The sequence below is a fragment of the Nicotiana sylvestris genome, chromosome 3 (genome assembly GCF_000393655.2).
Source record: "Nicotiana sylvestris chromosome 3, ASM39365v2, whole genome shotgun sequence".
Lineage (NCBI taxonomy): Eukaryota > Viridiplantae > Streptophyta > Magnoliopsida > Solanales > Solanaceae > Nicotiana > Nicotiana sylvestris.
In genome coordinates, this window is record NC_091059.1 from 211900223 (window position 1) to 211915465 (window position 15243).

General features: G+C 36.7%; 1 protein-coding gene across 1 annotated transcript; it reads right to left on the reverse strand.

The window, feature by feature from the left end:
- Positions 1-11593: 11593 nt before the first annotated feature.
- LOC104211350 (VQ motif-containing protein 11) lies at positions 11594-12580 on the reverse strand. The gene has a single exon (XM_009760391.2). It carries the CDS (start codon positions 12305-12307, stop codon positions 11744-11746), a length of 564 nt encoding a protein of 187 aa, XP_009758693.1. The 5' UTR covers positions 12308-12580; the 3' UTR covers positions 11594-11743.
- Positions 12581-15243: the final 2663 nt, after the last annotated feature.

Here is a 15243-nt window from a genome sequence, read left to right on the forward strand (position 1 = left end):
ATGACTGATTTGCTTAGAAGACTCAAAGTTGTTCTGTATGCTTGTTGTGTCAAATTTTTTCCCTATCTATGTGGTTTCAAACCTATATTCCGCCACCCCCTTACTTCCCTACTTGTAAATGTTGAAATGATCGTATTCTTTGAATTTGACTGGTGTGTGCTTGTTTGTTTTAAGTTGTTGGTACTCCTATTCCCTCCTCCTTTCAAAACTGATTTTCCCTAAGGCAAACTCTTTTGCTATTTTGCAAGCTTATTTCAAACATGCTGTTCAAATTGTTTTCCAACTCAACTCTTTTAAATCTATGTCAAGCACTCTCACTTATACTCTTAGATCACTAGGTTCTGACCATTTTGTGTGAGCCTTGCTTTGGGACCCTTGGGCTCCCTCTGAACTTGGACACACAAAAGCTGGCCCTTCCACACTGCACGTACTCTATCTTGGTTATACAATCTTGGTGTGAGCACTGCCCGGGATCCCTTGAGGTCCTTAGGGAACTCTGACACACCCGGATATGAGAAAGGCAATGGGACAATCTTGGCACTTGAGGTGATTGATTGTATAACTCAGAGAGGAAGTCCTAATCAGGCTTCCTATAGTATAACTTCCTATTTTCATTTCTACTTATGTAATTCATTTCATGTTAGCCTATAATAATTTGTTGTAAACCAGTATTGGGGTTGGCTAGTGAAAAGATGGGGTAAATATGCATGTTATAGTTGTTAAGGGTATAAAACATGTTATTATGTTTATGTTCCTAATTGCGCAATAGAAACCATGCTTAGGGTTCATACATGCATTAGAAATCATGCCCTTAGGTATCATGTTTATTATTTCAGCATGTGCACCTTTACAAAATCATGTAAAAAATCTACTAATAATTAGCACTTTACTATTATGTTCTACGCTGCCACGTGCATTTAGAAATCCTGCTCATAGGAAATTCTACAATCCTGCCATATGCATTTAGAAATCATGCTCTAGGAATTCTACATCATGAGTTTTATACATACATCTTAGATACCATGTTTTAGGATCTTATTCGTACCTGCATTCACACTCAGTGTAAACTTCTGATCATAAAAGAGGTAGAAACAGCTTCACACTTGATTATCCCGTTTAAAATAATTGGTAATAATCTCTACATTCATATCAACTATAACAACATGCCCTTAGGGTAAAATAATTTCCAAACTATCTTTTAATAATCCTGAATAACTATTGTACATTATTTTATGCCTAGGCAAGCCTTAGGTAATCAACTTTAAATAAAACCAGAATTGCCTTTGTTTAACTGTCAACATGTTAAAATTAGTAGGTAAGCCTGATTCGGATTTCTTTTCTGAATCATGTAATAAATCTGGTTCTCATGCTATCACTTAGATACCATGCATTTAAATTCAGACCTTAATTGTGTATAAGTCATGCTGTCTATGTGCATTATTTGTGGAGGTATACCTGAGCCTTCTACTTGCTTCTGTCTTTTCCTCCTAAATGCAGTCCTATATGTTCTTGTTTGTCGCTTAGTATTTTTCCTTTAAACCTGAGGGTTTGCCTAGAACCCCCTCTTTTAGGATATGAGTCCTAAATTCCTCCGGTACTGATAGGAAGGGACGGGTAACAACATGCAATAGGGGTCGAGACCAACCTTCGCTTTGATTACCTTCACGGGGCGGGAACGGATAAATATGGATATGATGACCGGTGGGTTAGTACCATGTGTATCCCCTCTTCGAGGAGTGTCATACCGGGTATTGTATTAATGTGATCCATATTACAAACAAACCTCGGACACCCCTTTTACATTCATAAGCATGCTTTAGATTGTAACTCTTTTCAAAATTTCGCCTTTCACTAATTATTTTCAAACACTTGTGTATTTAAATTCAAGTCCCCTACTATTTGAGTCATACTTGTTTATTTGCTAATTGCACAAATTCACAAAAACTATTTGGCCGGGAACCACACTAGTGGATCCTGAGGGGTGCCTAACACATTCCCTTTAGGATAATTTCAAGCTCTTACCCTATCTCTGGTTACCAAAAGGTAGTTGTAGATGAACCTTATAGGTGCCCTAACGCACCTTAAAATCGTTAGGTGGCGACTCTCCAAAATTGCAAGACCCCCTTCCCAAAAGGAAAGAGCTATCCCAACCAAATGTCAGAACCCGATTCCGCGAGGAAAAAGGGGGCTCGGCACCCTTGAGCTGTCTTATGAGCAAGTAGTGAATTTCTTTGAGGCACAAAGGGTTTTGATAGGCAAAGGGGCTTCCTCAATTACTTGATATATGCATACATGTCTTTTGCCTTTGGAGGCTCGATTACTTTACATAGACACGGTTCATTTGACCGTTTGGCCCAATACAACATTCTCGTATCGAGGTCCTCCTAGGCATAGTTCGGTTTCTTCCAAGGGGTGATGCCCCCCAGTATTTGAGGTTGATCGAAGAGGAGACTCGAATACTTGATGAGTTCTCCTTAGGTATCATATGGATGTTGCCTCGTTAAAAAACTTTCTGGTAAAACCCGTTCGGGATAAAATTCGGTCTAAGGGAAAAAGAGTGCAATGCATGCTTTAAAACCCAAGTACTTTGAGTTAGAGGGCGCTTCGATTCCTCTCAATCGAACACCTGCAATAAGTTAGTTTAAAATACAAATGAAAAGGGAGAGGGTTGTACCTTAGAAATGATGGCATTGGAGACTTGATAAATTTCAATTGCTTGCTCCGCGGACGCGGCACAGTCCTTTATTCACCCGTTCGGATGTAGCCGAGAATGTTGGTTGCGGTTGCTACTTGGCTGTTTGCTTATCTTTTAGCTTCTTCGATGTATAGGGTGTCGATGCCGGTGCTATGTCGTGCACCGCGAACGTCTCTCTCGCTGTGTGCTACTCCTTGTACACTACTTTTACTCCATTCTTGGTTGGAAATTTCATCGTTTGATGAAGGGTTGATGGTACTGCCCTCATACTATGTATCCAAGGCCTTCCAAGTAAGGCATTGTATCTCATGTCACCCTCGATGACGTGAAACTTTGTATCTTGGATTGTACCGGTCACGTTGACTAGGAGGATGATCTCCCCTTTTGTTGTCTCACTCGACATATCAAATCCACTGAGGACTCGAGAGGTGGGTACCATCTGGTCGAGCAGTCCGAGCTGCTTCACCACCCTCGGCCTGATTATGTTGGCCAAGCTACCTGGATCCATGAGCACACATTTAATTTGAAATTTATCTAAAAGAAAAGAAATTACCAGTGCGTCATTATGAGGCTGAGACAAGGTCTCAATGTCCTCTTTGCTGAATGTGAGAGCATCCTCTGATATGTAACTCCGAGTTTGCTTTTCCCTGGTGATGGATATTTTCGTCTGCTTGATAACGGGTCCATGTGGGGCGTCGGCCCTCCAACGATCATGTGGATGACGTGTTGTGGTTCTTCTATCACCTCTCTTTCTCGAAAGTCGTTCTTAGCATAATTGTTGAGGAATTCTCGAAGGTGCCCTTCGTTGATTAGCCGGGCCACCTCCTCTCGGAGTTGTCTACAATCATCGGTCCTATGACCATGGATGCTATGGTATTCGCACATCAGGTTGGGGTTCCTTTGGGAAGGATCTTACTGTGTGGGTTTTGGCCATCTGGTATCCCTGATTCTACCCATGGCTGATACGATGTCCGAGATATCGATGTTGAAGTTGTATTCTGAAAGTCGGGGTGCCTCCACAGGCCTCGAATGTCCATTGAACCCGATCTTGCTCATAAGTCCCCTGGATTTTTGACCTCGATCGTTTTGAGGTATATTCCGCCATAAAATGTCTCTTTGATCTTTGAAGTTTGGCTGATACCTTTCTTTGCCTGATCTCGAATCCCTTTCTATAGACTTTGATTCCTTTGTTAAGAGCCTGCTAGGATATACTGAGCCAGAAGGGGCTTTCAGTTGGTCGTCCTCAACCCTGATCTTCGATTGATATTTGTTGTGTACATCTGCCCAGGCTGCGGTGGGATACTCAACCAAATTCTGCTTTAGCTGCTTCGAAGCTATCGAGATTTGCTCATTCAATCCTTGGATGAAGGCCTGCACTAATCAGTAATCGGAGACCGGTGGCAATTCCATTCGCACCATCTGGAAACGAGATACAAATTCCCTCAGCATCTCGTTCTCCCTTTGCTTGACTTTGAAAACATCGGACTTCCTTGTAGCAACCTTGATGGCTTCGGCATGCTCCTTCACAAAAGAATCTGCCAACATGGAAAACGAATCCATCAAGTTCGGGGGTAGGTTGTGATACTACATCATGGCTCCCTTCGACAGTGTTTCTCCAAATTTCTTCAGCATGACGGATTCAATCTCGGCATCCTTTAAGTCATTCACTTTTACAACACAAGTGTAAGATGTAATGTGCTTATTGGAGTCCGTGGTCCCATTATACTTTAGGATATCGGGCATTAGAATTTCTTCGGGATGGGCTTCGGAGCCGCGCTTGATGGGAATGGTCTTTGCACAAACTTCTTTGAATCTACACCCTTCAGAATCGGGGGGTGCGCCCGAGATCTGATCAACCCTCGAGTTATAAGTCTCCACTTTTTTATCATTAGCCTCTATCTTCTTTTCCCCTGACTCGATTCTTTTGGTCAATTCCTCGAGCACTTTCATGATTGATGGGTCAGTCCCCGAGCCGCATTCATCGGGTCTTTCCAGCACTGGTTCGTGCTGCATGTTTACTGGTTCGGCGGTGTTAGGGGTTTTGTTCTAACTTTGAAGTTGAGCGATGGCGACTTGCTAAGCTTGCAACATTTCGAATATTACTTGGAGGATGACTCCTCCCTCTTCCATTCCTCGTACTCCTTGGCATGTAGCCTGGGTTTCCCTACGTGCATTCCTTGAGGGCTCTGCACCTGCTTCCATGTTTAGAGTGTTGTGGGAGCTGATATCAACTGGCTCCACGTTTGGTACTCCCTCAGGGTTTACAGGTGGTACATTGAGCCCTATGCCGTTATTTTCTCCAAGTCCCTCACTGTCGTGAAGAGGTGCGTTTTGTGTGTTATACATGATTAAGCCTGAAATCAAAGAATCTTTGACAAGAAAAAGTGTGAAAAATAACGTGTGTTATCAGAAAACTAGCACCAAAACAATCACTATTATTTTTAGCCCCACGGTGGGCGTCAAACTGTTTACCTTGAAAATGGTGCTAACAATTATATTTGATTTGTGGTTCTAAAAATACGTGATTTATCTCAATACTAGTTGTTACGTGAATAATGCTAAGTATAAATGAATAAGAAATGATAAGCAAACCAATGTGGTCACAAGACTGGGGGCCTCGAGCTCGGCAATATGGGACCTCGAGGGCAGCCTTTAAAATTTGATGATGAGAAATAAATGAAGAACAATAGACGAACACAATAAATGAGAAGTAATAAATGAAGAACAATGCAATAAATTCGTAGAGTAATTGTTGAGAATGTTTAGGCAAGAAAAACAGAGAATGTTCTATTGTATTCAATATTGTATATGTTGCCTAGTGAAAAAGTCCCCCTACAAGAATGTTTGGGTCCCCTTTATATAGGAGGGGTGAATCCCAATATAGTACATGTCTAATCATGACAGAGAAATGCTATTGGTATAGCTGTGTAACAGACTTGTACGGGTTTGTACTAACTTTACAGACCTTATCAGCTCTAACCACGCGTCCTTTGGAGTTTTTCCGCCCTTCCGTGACGATCATCAATTCTATACTACCTCGAGGATGACCATAGTGAACCTTCGATGTGCTCCCTCGAGGGACGCAACTCGGGGTCGCACTTCATGTTCTGCTTCAAGCTTCTCGAGGTCGGGCGTAGAGTGCCACAGTAACTCCAAAGTCGAACTTCTCGATTTTCACCGTATACATACTCATTAATTCTTAGCGATAGCAGGCACATTTTTTATTTTTTGAACTACAAATACATATATATGGTTCGAGTCAAGAAGGAATAGATACGCCCACACTGGCTGAAGGGTACATTGGCCCATGTTTCCATTTAGCACGTAGGATCATAATCTCTGAAAAGTTTGGAATATACAGTTATTCACAAGATCATTAACAGAAGAGTGTTGCTTACTTTCATTTTCATTCCTAGAAATCAGGTGGAGTATGTACTTGTGTACACTAAAAAAACTGTAACAACTCAGCTCACTAGTGATATTATCCGTTTTTGGTTTAGACTTGCACGGTTTTAAAACGCATCACTAGGGTTCAAGACTTATTTACTTATATACCTAGCATTTCTCTAGTGTTTTGTCAATGTGAGATTTGCCTGAGGCGTCCCAAAAATATATAGAAGGGGCAATTATACAGAAATGAAATACTAACCTGACAGGAAATTCCTGGATTTTAGGTGTCTCGCTTGAGATCTAACAAAGTGAAAAAGAGTTCCTATTGCCATTTATTGGAAAAACTCGATTCAGATACAAAACTCAATCAGCTTGGTTCTATGCTCCACAAGGATTTTGGGGCTCCGTCGTTTCATAGCTGGCAGTGGCACTAAAGATATGAGTCATGCATGTCTTTAGTAAAGCGAGTGCGCGAGTTGTATGACTGCTTTACTTCTAGGCATACAAATAATGTGATTTTGGAGTAATTTTTGAAAGTTGGTGTTTTAGTTAATATTGATCGTAGGCAAATTTGATTTTGAAACGTCAACCGTCGGATACTTACTAATCCCTCACATCCACCATTTGCGTCAAATCATATCAACTTATCATGATTAATTAAGTGACACAATAAAGTAAGAGTATGTACTAATTAATCAATGTTTAAACAATAGTAAAAGTTTACGGGCAACCATATATCGCGTGCATTCTAGAAAGTCTGCATTTTTTTTTTGTTGTTGTTGTTTTTTTTCTTTTTATTTTGAACTTTATGTGCAGAATTTACGAACCATTGATTGTCCTTTTCTTGTAAGTCTAGTTTGTCAACTAATTGAGATGACGTTTTCTTTCAAAGGACCTGTGAGAGTCTTCCCTAAGGTAAAAATTCCTTCTCTTTACGTGTCCGTAAGTAAATAATGTGCCTAATCTATACGCGTTTTAAACAAGAAGCTTACGCACATACATACATATACACCAAATAAACAAGAAAATGGTCATATAGGTCAAGTTGCAAATTATGTAGGAATGTACATATTATCATGCTTGATTTAGTGGAAGTTCAAATTCGATTAATCAAGTTCGATAACGGGTTTTCCAACGAGCCTTATGAGGAGCTCCAGGACCTCTAAATAGTTGTTCGAACAACGAGTTACATTTATGTACTATTACTGCCAATATTGGCATATTAGAAATAATGAAAGAAATAACTTATTAGTCTTTCTACTGTAGGTATTATTTTTTTCTTTCAAAAAATAATAAAGAAAGAATCATGGTAACTATTCGAGATGACGAAATTAGCAATACTATTCGTGAATGATTGAACAATATAATAGAGAAGATTATAAATACCGGTACCGTACTTCAAGTAGGCGGCGACATTGCTCGTATTCACGGCTTTAATCTAAGAAAAGTAGATTTAATAAGAAAGTCTAATTTTCTTTTTACTCAATATAATAGCTATACATTCAACTCGAACCAAAAAAAAAAAAAGTGAAATACCAAAAGAAACCTCATACCAATCATTTGCCTTAGTCTACAATATCCGAAGCTGCTACAGTAAGTAATATAATAAAATGATATAGCGACATAGGTCTTGTATTCACTGATTTGATAATTTAAACCATGGGTGAGGGTAAGTTTTTACCAGAGACATTACTATTCATTGCTATACAGAATGAATTTAAAATTTAAAATTAGTTTGTATGAGCTCAGTATAATCATCTATATTATTATGAAAGCACAAATACAGAGTCAATGAACTAAATAGCCTTAAAATATTGAACATAATAACCCTCAAAGAAAGGGCATAAATGAAATACTACACCTTAATCCTATTACTTTTAGGATATTCACATTAGGCCACTTTTAGGACATACACATTCGGCAATATTTACTACTATTAATTTAATCCTGTTAATAACTGGACAAGAATATAGCGAGCAATATACATATTACTATGAATAAGTTTGATTCCATTTTCCCTTTCTATTCTAAATATAAATATACCATTTTTAATCCAACCAACTAAAGGTTTAGTTAATATTTCAATTATTTTTATTTAAAAATTATAACGTAATCGTAGTTCCTTTTATATTATCTTAGGACTATATATATCAACAGTACATTTTTCATATTATATTTGAGTTGATTTCTTACTCAAAATACTATTCATCAAATTTTTTGTATAATTTTTAAAATTACAATCAATAATTAAGAAATATCAAGAATATAAATATGTATGTGTGTGTGTGAGAGAGAGATATGGTTGGTAAGGTTCAATACCATTAATATTTCTACCTCATAAAGATCCAACAGTAGAATTTTTCATTGATATTTAGTAGCTAAATTATAATTACGATTAAATATTCAAAATATGATATGAGCTAATTATATTAAGATCAAATAATTAAGTCTTTCAATTAATTATTTTTTTAAATTCATCAAAATGTAAAAATAATTTCAAGCTTATAAAACTCTTAGGGTACATTGAAGGTGAAATTGAAAAAACACAAAAAATCTATTAGGATAGTATTAAGGGTTAAAAGGCCATACAAGTGCTTGAGAAATTTTTTAATACACAATCAAAATTAAATCCTAAACACGAGCAAGCTTTAAAGATTATATTGCAAGAGACAACTATTGTAAAACGGGATTATCCTTTGTAGAAATCCCAGACGAATCGAACAAAATATTCATATATCGTGCATTACTTGCAAATATTTGATCAAGAACCATTAGCAATATCAACAAGTGGTGTAGTAGCAAGTAACAACAATTTTATGAGGAGGTCATACAACTCACTTTATATTCCACATATCTCTTCAAACTACCGAAACAACCTTCACAAATATATCAAAGTAGAGTGATGGTATTAGATTTATAAGGAAAACAGAGTTAATAATATTTGATATATGAAGCATCCATGACGAAGCATCAGACAACTAAAACAATTGACCTGAGCTTCAGATATATGGATATCAAAAAACTGTTGGTCGAAAAGTAATAATTTTATGAAGTGATTTAAATCGAGTAGTACAATAGTTTCATAATCGATGAGAGTAAAGACTGTAAATACTATCTTGATAAATTCATACTTATAGCCTCAAATGGAAAAAAAAAATCAGCCAACAAGAAATATAAGAGTAAGAACATCCATTATTCAGTAACTTTTCACTTTATTTTGTCGTGAAGATCGCTTAATAAGGGAAATAGTTTTATAATTAAATAAAAAAATAATTTATGCAAATTATATGAGAGAAAGTGCTATCTTAGCTAGCATGGATCAACTGCATAATATTGATTGCCAAGTTAATTGATTAAAGCAAAATACTTTTCAGTTTCGACTCAATAGAAGATGATACCAACAACTATTACGAGGAAGAATATTTGATAATTTAGCATCAAATAGAATTCCATCACACATGTACAATATCAAATTTATTGTTTCTCATGTATGTTAGTGTCGTGTATGTATATAATGGACAAATTTAAAATTGATCTTCTATTTTATATGAGTTAGTTTTGAAGAAAAATATGCTCTTCATGCTGTTGAAAAACTTATAAGTGTTAATGGCTAATGGTATAAGAATGGTACGTAGAGGTTTTGACAACATCATACATATAAAAATCTTGATGGGTCAATGTGTTTCCAAGCATGTATTTATCCCTATAATTAAACTTTTACTCTTACAAAAATAAAGAATATCCTTTTAAATTTGTTCGAAAATAATTTTCTGTACACTTGTATTTTACAAAACAATAAATAATATAAAGAAAAACAATCTCTAGCGTAGGACAATATTTACCGCAATATGCTTTCTCGCACATACAATATATGTTACACTTTCAAGAGGGATATCACCATCGACAATAAGTGTTCTGATCATGATAGAAGAACCAACGCATTAGAAGGGAATATAGACAAAAAAATTATCCATAAAAAAAATCTTAGGTTAGATATCTATCACATTGTATATTTCTAAATTATAAGTATATAATAAAATTATCTAACATGACTAAATTGCTCAGTTTTGCAGGTTCATATGTTATCCAATCATTTTGAATTCGCGTATTATGCTAATATAATAATAATTTTTGGCATTTAAACAATATTGTATTTTATACATTATATTTGTTGTGCCTTCATATAATTACTTGATTAAATCATTCTATGTTATTATTATCGAGCAATGCACATTCATAGATACTAGTATATTTAACTATGTCCACTATCAAAAAATCGTCTTCACACAAGGCTGCCACTCTGAAAACAGTTGCATGATCATTCATTTTGCCAATTTAAGTTTCGTGCAGCTATGTTTGCTACTTACTGAACAAGTTGACAACTTAAAATTTGAAACTGTATACAGCAAATTAAATTTGGGCGACTCTATCTGTACGTCCTATTGCATTTTGAATTTGTAATGTACTCAATTGTAATAAATTAAAAAACCTAGAATCGAGTGTAAGCAGAGGCGGACCTAGTGCATAGATTACGGGTTCCTGGGAATCCAGTAATTTTTGCGTAGATCCTGTATTTATATTAAGAAATTCACTAAATATTGATAAATATCTGACTGTAAACCCAGTTATTATTGCATATTAATTTGAAATTACGGTACGAACCCATAAACATCAAATCCTGGATCCGCCTTTGAGCGTAAGGAGGAGATTTTGCAATAAATTTTCAGAAGCTTCATGGAGAAAGCAGCTCATTCAATGCAAAGCACGAATCGTAGCCGTTGGCCTGACCATAAGTAGTAACACATTTGCTGATTTCTCTTGTCTTACAACTGTTTATATTTAAAATTCCAATTGTTATTTCTGCTTCATTTATTTATTTTTTAGCCGGGATTTGTCGGAAACAGACTCTCTACTTTCACAAGTGAGAAGGTAGGAGCTAAGGTATGTATACACGCTACCCTCCTCAGACCCTATTATGTGAGATTACACTAGGTTTGTTGTTATTGTTATATATTATTGTTTATATTTAAAATAAAAAAGGAAGACAATAATATTTTAGGGCACCAGCTATATGTTGTTAATTACGACACAAGCTTATAACAGAGGTAATAATTTGGTAAAACATGATTTACTAAATTCTGTGCTTTCACCAGCGCGGGACATTGGATGAGCTTTATCCCAAACAGGCAAAACAATTATCATTGCTTCACTGGCCTTTCTTCAAATGTGTAACCAATAATGCAAAAAAGATTACTGTAGCTTAAGATACACCAACCCAACCCAACCCCAGTACTTCAACTTTGAAAAAAATCAGGTTCTAAATATGTGATTTTATAATACATAAATATTTTAAATACTTTTTAAATATGCATGCATAGTTTAATTAGTCGTAAATAATGAGTTCACTTATATTCACAAAACCTATCGAGAACCACCTCAAAAAAATGAAAGGTTAAAAATTAAGATACAATTAATGCTCATTGTTAAAAAGAGAGTGAGACACAAATATTAGTACATGGCATTTCAAAATATGTAAGACACATCAAATTTCACATTAACTCTACCAACACCACCATTAGTACAAGACAATCTCTTCATAATTAATTTCTTTTATATAGTAAATATTTATAAATGACACAAGAAGACATCTTTAATTAATCAAGAAGAAGATGATGAATCATTTCTAGCAGTTGGGGACTGAAGTGGAAATAAAGGCAAGAGTTCAGGAGGTTCAGAGCCTCTAGGAGTACTAAGTGGACTTGGATGCAAATAAAATCCTTTTTCAGCAATGGCTTTTTCTTCTTCCTCCATAGGTGATCTCGGAGTTCTTGGGCTGCCACGTGTCAGCATTTCCAGTGGTGAAACTGGCGAAGCCAAAAAGCTTCTCTTCCTAGCAGAAGAAGAAGAAGAAGAAGGTGACAAAAGTGGGCCGGTGCCGAAGCCCACAGGCGGCCCATTACAACCCCCATTGTTAAGCATGATCTCGAGCTTTCTCGCACACATTTGCCTCCGCTCGTGCAGCTTAAAAGCCGGTCGCCGAGGTGGCCCAGCTGGTCCAGACCCAGTAAGAGGGAGCTTAACAAAAGACGAGTCTTGGGTTGCGCCAGTGAGTCTTTGAACAACGGCCCGGAAATTTGACGGGTCAGCTTGAACAAAAGTTGTATTTGGTGTGGATAAACTCGGGTCTGACCCGTTAGGATTATTGGTAGAAGAAGAAGCCATAGATTATGAGAAAGGAAAGTGAATTGAGAAAATTTAGGAATGAAAGAGAAACGGAAGAAAAAAGAAAGCGGGAAGAAATTAAGGCATGAAATGAGGCGTTTTTTTGGAAAGCTAAGGGGTAAGAAGAAATAAAGAAAGAAAATGCGTATGAGTTGGTTTGGGGGTTCCGTCCCGTTGGGTAGTGGTTTTATGTGTATATACAGAGTTTGCTTTGTAGCATCTTATCGAGGATTGTAAAATTTGTCAGATACTCCAACAAGTAGACTTTGAGGCATAGGGACAGCATATAATACTGTATACTATATTTTTTACGTTTTGACAAAATTGTTAAAGTTACTATTTTCCACTCCACACGTTAAAATCATATTCTCATTTCGGAGATTCCATGTTTTTTTTTAATTAGCAAAAACAGATAGTTGAATTAAGTCTAAGACTCAAAGCCTCAGTGATTCATGGCGATAATTAACCATTTGAGTTCGAAAAATGATACGAGTAAGAAGACGACTTGGCATGTAACTAAAACACAATGGTGAAAAATTAAAGATCGTGAAGTAAGGATAGGGACGGGTTATTATTAGTAGAAGAAGTTGATATAGTATATAGTTTTTTAACTAGGAGTATTACTAATGATATAATACTCGATGCAGATTATTCTGACCTTCTTATGGTAGAAACCTGTATATTAGGAGTTACTCCCTCCGGTCCACATAAGTAACCATTTTATCTTTTGCACACCTATTACAGAAATACAAACTCCTAACGAAAAAAAAAAATACTATCTTGACTCATTAGAATATGTAAATAATAGTAAATTTTGGAAAAATAAAAATAATTCTTTCTTGATTATGTAAAAGAACACTTATTTTGGACCAAAATAAAAATGTAAAATTGTCAGTTATTATGAATCGGAGGGAGTATATTGGGTGTAAATGCAAGTCCGGGGAGAATAGAACATGAGTTGGATGAATTTAATTGAGTTTGTTAGAAACTGCCATTAGAGAGCTCTGCACACGTGAGGAAGAAGAAGAAGGAATTGAGAAATTTTCCAACTACATTTACGGTGCTAACTGAATCAATTATATACAACTAACTGAGAAAACAAAATAATAAAAAGACCCCCTAACTCCTAGTAATTACATTTGGGTCTCAATAATAATTAACTCCTAATCTAGCTTCTATAATCCTCTAACTTCCAATACTCCCCCTCAAGCTGGAGGGTGGAGCATGTTCAACACTCCCGGCTTGTTGAGTAGAAAACTATGTTGCACAGATAAAAGCCTTTTGGTGAAGAGATCTGCCTGTTGGTCTTTTGTAGAAATATATTGTGTGACCAAGGTGTCATCCTTGATACGTTCAAGAACAAAATGACAATTTATCTCGATGTGTTTTGTATGTTCATGAGAAATGGGATTCGCAGCTATTTGCATTGCTGCTTTGTTGTCACATAATAGTGTCACTGGTTTAAGGACTCGCACTTCCAACTCTGAAAATAGCCCAAAAGCCACACTATTTCTGAGATTGTTGATGTCATGCTGCGATATTCTGCTTTAGCACTGCTTTGTGAAACAGTGTGTTGTTTCTTTGATTTCCATGAAATCAATAAATTACCAAGTTTGACTGCATATCCACTAACAGACCTTCGTGTCATTGGGCAAACTGCTCAGTTAGAAGCACTAAAAACTGTCAATGTATCTACATTCCCTCGCTTCAATAAAACTCCCATTCCTGGTGTAGCCTTCAAATACCTCACTACTCTAAAAGCAGCCTCCATGTGTGACTTCTTAGGTAGTTGCATAAATTGACTCAAAGTCTGGACTGCATAACTGATATATGGTCTAGTAACTGTCAGGTAGAGCAATTTCCCTATCAGTTTTTAATACTTGTTTGCATCTGCCAAGGGATCTTTATCTTGTATCCCAATGGCTCTGTCATATAACACACATGTAAGCTTCGGATTGACTTCAAGTGGTGTCAAAGCTGGCTTGGCACCACTTAAGCCCAATTCAGAGATCAGCTCCAAACTGTATTTCATTTGATGAAGTAATATTCCATGATTAGATCTCAACACTTCAATCCCTAAGAAACACATCAATTTTCCTAGGTCCTTGAGTTTGAATTGCTGATACAAAGCTGCTTTAGCTTCATCAATTAAATCCTTATTGCTTCTAGTCAATAGCAAGTCATCAACATAGATGAGGATGATGACAATATCCTTACCTGACCTCTTAGTGAACATAGAGAAGTCGCGAGTGCTTTGTACAAAGCCTACCCCCACTAATGCTTCTGTGAGTTTCAAATTTCATTTTCTAAATGCTTGCTTGAGACCATATAGGGACTTATTTAGCTTGCACACCTTCTACTCCCCCTAACTTTGAAAACCTTGTGGTAAATCCATAAAGACTTCTTCAAACAAATCTCCTTGAAGAAAAGAATTAAAGACATCCATTTGGTGTAGGGACCAATCTTTTGCAGCTGCAAGCGCTATCACAGACCTAACAGTTACGATCTTTGCAACTGGTGAAAATGTCTCATGATAGTCCAACCCCTCTTGTTGATTGTATCTTTTTGCCACAAGTCGTGCCTTGAATCTTTCAACTTCTCCATTTGCTCGGTACTTTATTTTGTACACTCACTTGGATCCAATGGGGGTTTTACCTGGTGGCAAGTCAATAACCTCCCAAGTCTTATTATCTTCTAATGCTTGTATCTCTTGCTCCATGGCTGTGATCCATCTCTCATCCTCTACAACTTCTTTGAAGTTATAAGGCTCCTTCAAGACTGAGAAGACTGAAACATAGCTTCTATACACCATCTTGAGTAAGTGGAACAGCAGATGTACCTTCAACACTCTCCAGCACAACAGCATCATGATTTTCATTTGACACTGATGGTCCTTCTAGATTTTCTGTTGTTGATGTTTCAGTACTCACTCGAAT

What these genes read in the sequence shown, in the direction of transcription:
- LOC104211350 (XM_009760391.2), bottom strand. Translation starts at nt 12,307, where the DNA reads ATGGCTTCTTCTTCTACCAATAATCCTAACGGGTCAGACCCGAGTTTA.